Raw genomic sequence first — 6,336 nt, 5'->3', positions numbered from 1 at the left:
AGTTTTATAAAAGATCTGAAGGTGTTGGCCTGTCCCAAATTAAGAGACCGTCTCAGGCTTCAAAAAAAGTGAGCGTCAGCTAACCCAAGCCTGCACGTGAGTCGTAGCCACTCCTTTTACTCATCGATAAACTTAGCTCAATCGGCTGGTCACTAATCCTGATTTCATACTTTTAAAATATTTAAATTACTGTCTATTTCCTCCGAGTCTCAATAGATCCTATTGTGAATCTTAAAGTTCACAAGTGAAATAATCAAGTAAATAAGACCAACCCCCTGATTGTCCCTCCTATGGTCGGACTTAAAGGGAACGACTGCTCAGTTGTTGAGCATTTTCAAAACATTCCATTTTGGATTACAGACGGGTTTTCGACTAGTGGATCCGACTCTCTGACTTGGTTTTCCGACTAACATCTCCGACTGCTTTTTGCAGATAAAGGATGTGAGGGATAGTGAAGATAAGATTAGAAGTTAGACGGTGACCGACTTGACAAGAGCTACAAATAGTACCCTTCAAGTCTTTCATGATCAAATACGTCAAAAGATGGGAGATCGGCAGACAAATACCTTCTGTACAAAGTGTAAGGCATCGTATTTAATTGTATGGATATAGACGGGAACTGGGGGTAGAAGACGTATTCATAACATGGATGCGTTGTATTCATTATAAATACATAACATCCATATGACCATGTCATCCATTAACTTATAGTAGAGGTCAGATCAGATTCTTAATCGAATTCAACCATAAGGCGCAGACAGGAACATTGCGCGCATCCCGGCGCCCGCAAGCTAAGGGCGCGGGTCCCGCCTAAGTCCTCCACTTGACTATTCCAAGCAAGAGCCTTGCCGACAGAAGAGGATAGGACAGAAGGAAGAGAGAAGTGAAAACCTCTGCCATCTCTGAAAGCGGTAGTTTTACACCCATACGTGTAGTGTACTGAAAGATTGAAAGATAGTCTAAATGTCATGACTCTTTCTCGCTGGAAATGAATGAATGGGTGTCGAATCCTTCTAGTTAAAAAACTTTTTGGCTTTAAAATTCCTTTCATTCTCTTGCTACAATATGATTCTCTTGTTTTTGATTTAGTTGTTAGGGTGTATAATCTCCCCAGATAGGTTATGCTGATTTATTGACAGCTCCAGCTCTAAGCATACATCCACAGAAACTCGCGCTTATCCTAAGTACCACTATGTCTTCTATTTCTATTGTCGAGAATGAAAAAACTCGTAGATCGATGGGTGAGCTCATCACGAGTGATATAAAACAAGTTAAGTAGAGGTCAACATGTATGTATCGCCATGGATTTTTAATAGTTGAATATTATCGGAGTGCCCGGAGGTGTTTCTACTAGTCTAATTGAACTTTAGTCAGGATAGTCCCCAGAATAAGTCATGGAGACACCACCGGCTCTCACCCAATTGTGACTGAGAGTGTTGGACGGTCCACGATCTAAGGGTAAAGTACAGAGGAAGTACTCCGTGTCGGGTACACAGTTGTTACAAATAATGTTTGCCGACGTAGCAAGGCTCTCTCGCGTGTACCGCACACAAGGTCATTAGATCACAAGCCTCATTCGTTGTTTTGTCACTAAAGGGAGGTTCGAAAGAGTATGATTCGAATGGTGTAGGTTACTCTGGCAGGAAGGAGACTAGCACCTTTGTGAAGTGTTGGGACTCATCATTCGTCAGCGCAAGACCATCGCGCAGGAGACGGAACATTCAGCGATCGAGCGCCCAAGCTAAGGGCAGGCCGGCGCCCAAAATAGGACTTGTATCTACTAGGACAAGCAAGGGCTTGCTAGACCGAAAAAGCGATAGGACAGAAGGAAGAGAGAAGCTAAAGGCCTGCTATTATCGAATCGTCAATGTCAAAGGGAGCCAGTTTTGGCAGGAAATTTTATTATTATTATTTATTTCTAATGCAGGTATTCCCCGTATTGAGAGCCCTCCACGCTTTCCGCCTTCAAGGACATTGCATCAGGACGACACCAAGGGTTTTTCCTGTGCTTTAGTCGGACCGCAGCTAATCAAAAGTTATTGACAGACTAGTTCGTGGGCTCTGTATATTGACCTCAGTTCGTCTGATGTTTCATTGTGGTCTTATTTAGTAGGGACATTCCAAGGATGAACTACCTCCCCTTGACATTGAGCGATTTCGAATAGCACGGCTTTCACTTCTTTTTCCTTCCTGTCCTATCCTCTCTTCGTCTAGGCCAAGGACTCTCCGCTTGGAAAAGACAAGTCCTTTTTAGACGGCGCCCGCCTTAGTTTGGTCGCTGGATCGCGAAACGTTTAGGTCCGGGACGAATGGGAGATTCAATTCGATCCGGACCGGAACATGTGTAGAACTATATGTGGTTACGGCAGGTAGCCTAAGGGTGACTTCCGTCAATTTGTCCCATCATAAGATTAAGATTTATAAAGAGGTTTGCCTCTTATAGTACTGATTGCTGATTCGAAGGGTTTAATAGAGGGTCATCAATTTATCCCTGAGTACTTTTCGCTCTTTTCACTTGAATGTTTATTTCCCTAATAAATAGTGTGTCTATCGAGAGGGCGGAATACAACAATAGAATCGTCCAATAGAACTGATAATCGATTACATCTGTTCTGTTACTTTTATATGCAACCAGGATTTTTTTGCCGGGCACCCACGAAAAAAACACTTTTTTAAGCTTAACTTTTATCACGTATAATTTAATCAAAGCCGCCACTGGTATGTTCTTGCAGAAAGGTGTACTTACCCCATTTTCCAATATAGAACTCTCTCTCCCCTTTCCTTTTCTTTCTCCTCCTCCTCCTCCTCCTCCTTCTCTTCCTCCTTCTTCTTTTTCTCCTCCTCCTTCTTCTTCTTCTTCTCCCATTTCGTAAGCATGGCAATGTGTTTGGAATTTCAATTAATAAACTTTGGTCCGACGGGAAAATAGTTTTCTGCTTTCCTGCGGGATCTAAATACGAATGAAAATATGCACAGGATATCCATCATGCTTGGTACATGGGTAGGTAGGTTGGTACATACTAATATTATGTGGATAATTCCTTGTAAATTCACAATTAAAAGAGGCTCGAAATCATTTTGACATTAAATTTTAGACTGCTAGCTTAGTTAGCCTGGAAGGTCTTCCTTTTAAGCGCTAAGTCGCGAGTTCGATTGGGACAGAGGCAAGTAACCTACAGCCGGATGCTCTTCACACTCAACCTTTGCTATATATATAGCAAGGAAAATTTAGGCTGGTATCCTCCCAGTCATACTAAAAGCTGGTCTACTTCCTGTTCTTTTTTCAGGAGCTGGCCTACTCTTCTCCTCTCATCAGGTGATCGAAATATTGCTTATATATAGTCTGTACGCATGCAAAAATGTATGTATGTCAACCAATAGTTCAGGAGTCACAGCAACAAAACCAACAACAGCAAGAGTATCAACAACAGCAACAGTGTCAACAGCAAGAACAGTACCAACAAGAGCATCAACAACTACAAAGTCAACAACAGCAACAACTTCCTACCTTTGACGAATCCACTCTACAACAGTTATTACAGCTTCCAACTTACGAAGGTTCTACTCTAGTCTGTCCTAACTGTCAAAAACTGTGCAAATCGGGAGCTGGACTTGCAAGTCATCTGAGGAACTCTGCTTGCAAAGAAAATGTGCTGATTCTTAATCCAGGAACTCAATGAGTGTCTAACGTCATTTATTTAGCTGACGAAGAGTAAGTAGTAGATATGTGATTGTGTAGATACCCCCTAAATAGCACTATAATATAAGAAGGTGGTACCTGGGAGGGTGACCGAATGGATACGATTACGTGGTACCTTTATTATTCTTAGTGTCCCGAAATCGAAGAGATGGAGGAGGGGATAAGAGAAAGCCATGAATTAACCTTGTCTGTTTAGGATAAATTTCACCCCTGCCCTGGTCGGAATCAAATCCACAATATGGGCAAGCACAATTCTTTCCAAGCTAACTAGACTGGTTAGTCCATAATTTAATCACCTTAAAGTAATCAAGAGTAAGAGACCGTCATGCAGACCTATCTCAAAGAAAAGTCTTAAAATATGGAATTCCGGTACTAATGTCTGCTACTAAAGATATTGCACGTCACTTGCCATTCCTAAATTCCTATGTAGATGTTGATAAATAAATAAATTGACAGGTATGACTGTCGAATATTAATCGTTTAATTTATAAACACTGCACGTGCATTGACCACTACTCAAACTTACTTCACAAAGGTCAACTTGTGGAATAATGGAACGAAGTAAGAAATGACAGCTTGTTTCCTTATACCTAGATGGAAAATTGGAAATTCGAACATTCTCCTCAGAAATTTAGAAAGTGGGGAACATCTTGGGCAGACTGAATTGACAGTATTGACATTCATGGTCATGGCCTTTGACGTTCATAGTTATCTTGGGTATTAGACTTCGACACCACATGCAGATGACACGGGCTTTCATTTCAGGACATTTGCTATCAGAGGAAACGATTGGGCATTCGTTCTGCCGTCTATTTATCAAGGTTCTGGTAAAACTATTGATCATTTATGTCACCTTCTTCAGTAGTATTTTGGTGGAGACGGTTATTTTGTAAGCAAAAGGGGCATCAAATTTCATCCTCATTAATCTGAGAATTTGACCACAATAATAGCTAAGATAAAAGATCGTTGAAGCAGAATACGTAGGCATGTTAAAGCGATCTCTTCTTGATCCCTCGTGTGCCGTGTCCATTTTTGGATTATTGCACTGCCGAAGACGTAAACAACAATATTACTACCTAAATCCTACTTACCTACGTAAATTAAAATTAGGACCTTATTTTATCACAACTTTTGAAAGCATAATTATTTAGGACCAAGTTTACACATGAGATAAAATCTGAACGTCATCTCGTTATCTTTGTTTGTTTCCGGTGCAGCGGATGTGATTTATTCCGATTATGATTTCAACATGATTTGTTCCCCTATTCGTCTCCTATCAACATTTATATGTTGAATCCCCTATATGTTGAAAATGGAAGTACTAGGTGGCTGTAGCTGATCATTAATCATTTGCATATTCTTGTATTTTGGTATAAGTATGCAAGAGAAAATGAGTAAAAGCTTACCTGCCTAGTTAAGTACCTATGTGAGATCGATTTTCTCTTTGATCGATTTTAGGTACCTAATGTGCATTGGCTATCAAGAGTATTAAGTCAATTTTATTGTCGGTATACCCTTAGCTTCAAAAAATCATGGTCTTCGAACAACACAAAAATTAAGAAAGACAATTAATGAGATGGTTAATTTTTCCACCTAGGTGGAATTTTTCCACCACCAATTATAAAGAACATTTGCACTCAGGTCATCGGCTGATAAGACCATTTTCATAATAGACACACTGTTCTTATAGACAACAGAGTCAATGTCCAGACTTCATTATTGTAATGACGTAGTGAGAGAGTGCAGTTTGACAAATAAGAATTTTTTCAAGCATTCTGAAATTTCTGAGAGTTACATTGTGTGTAAATGTAAGTACTTTGAAGAAGGTTTTAACATGATAAAATGTTGTCATTTTGTCATGTCAGTTGTCTGTAACTTTCGTCGTCCTGTACCTAAAGTCCACAAATATGATAATGTCAGTAGGTGGAGTGAAAATTTCAGCTGCTTCGAAAGTACTCGTAACTGTAGTTAAAGATTTTGACTTGCCCATAATTTTATTCTTTTCAGCTGTTGTAGAACTCAAAGGATCATAATTGAGATACCAGAAACTATTAAGAAACCATCACAATGATGCTTGATATACCAGAAGACAACGAAGAAGGCGAACAAGACACGCCAGACAAACCCAAAGAACTCAAACAACTGTGGACCGGATGCTTTCAACAATCCATGAACGAATTTCTGCAACAATTCAACGAATCCATCAGTGTGGACGAAGTCCTCTATCGTGAAGACATAGCAGGATCCATAGCTCATGTGACTATGCTAGGAGAGCGTAACATCATAGATGAGCAAGACAAGGAGCTTATAGTGAAAACGTTGAAAGATATAGAGTATGACATTGAACATGGGAAGGTCGAACTGAAAGTCGAGCTGGAAGACATTCACATGAACATTGAATCTGAACTGATACGACGAATTGGCAACGTTGGACGGAAGTTACATACAGGTAAGACTTTAAAGGCTCTCCTCCTTCCTTGGAATCCTGATGGAGGATCAAGAGTTCTAAAGAAAGTTCGGAGAAGACGAGGAATAAATATTTAAAGAATGAAGTTAGTTGTTAAGACTTTGGAAGGAAGAGAAGGATGTGTGGAAAGTTTGATAATTATGAGCTTACATAGGTACCGAGAAAAGAA

At 40.1% G+C, this 6,336-nt stretch overlaps 1 protein-coding gene across 3 annotated transcripts; it reads left to right on the top strand.

Annotated features, from left to right (window-relative positions):
• Positions 1 to 3,269: 3,269 nt before the first annotated feature.
• Positions 3,270 to 6,259, top strand: LOC103524031 (argininosuccinate lyase-like). Of its 3 annotated transcripts, none has more exons than XM_026833201.1 (2): positions 3,270 to 3,723; positions 5,708 to 6,259. In XM_026833201.1, exon 2 carries the CDS (start codon positions 5,768 to 5,770, stop codon positions 6,242 to 6,244), a length of 477 nt encoding a protein of 158 aa, XP_026689002.1. In that variant the 5' UTR covers positions 3,270 to 3,723; positions 5,708 to 5,767; the 3' UTR covers positions 6,245 to 6,259. The 3 variants fall into 3 exon arrangements, with proteins under 3 accessions (XP_026689002.1, XP_026689001.1, XP_017304893.1); XM_026833200.1 differs by having other exon boundaries at positions 3,271 to 3,712; XM_017449404.2 differs by lacking the exon at positions 3,270 to 3,723 and adding an exon at positions 5,418 to 5,508.
• Positions 6,260 to 6,336: the final 77 nt, after the last annotated feature.

Source organism: Diaphorina citri, unplaced genomic scaffold, assembly GCF_000475195.1.
Source record: "Diaphorina citri unplaced genomic scaffold, Diaci psyllid genome assembly version 1.1 scaffold79909, whole genome shotgun sequence".
Taxonomy (NCBI): Eukaryota; Metazoa; Arthropoda; class Insecta; order Hemiptera; family Psyllidae; genus Diaphorina; species Diaphorina citri.
Note: the sequence above shows the minus strand (reverse complement) of the source record. Positions and strands in the feature narration are given on the sequence as shown.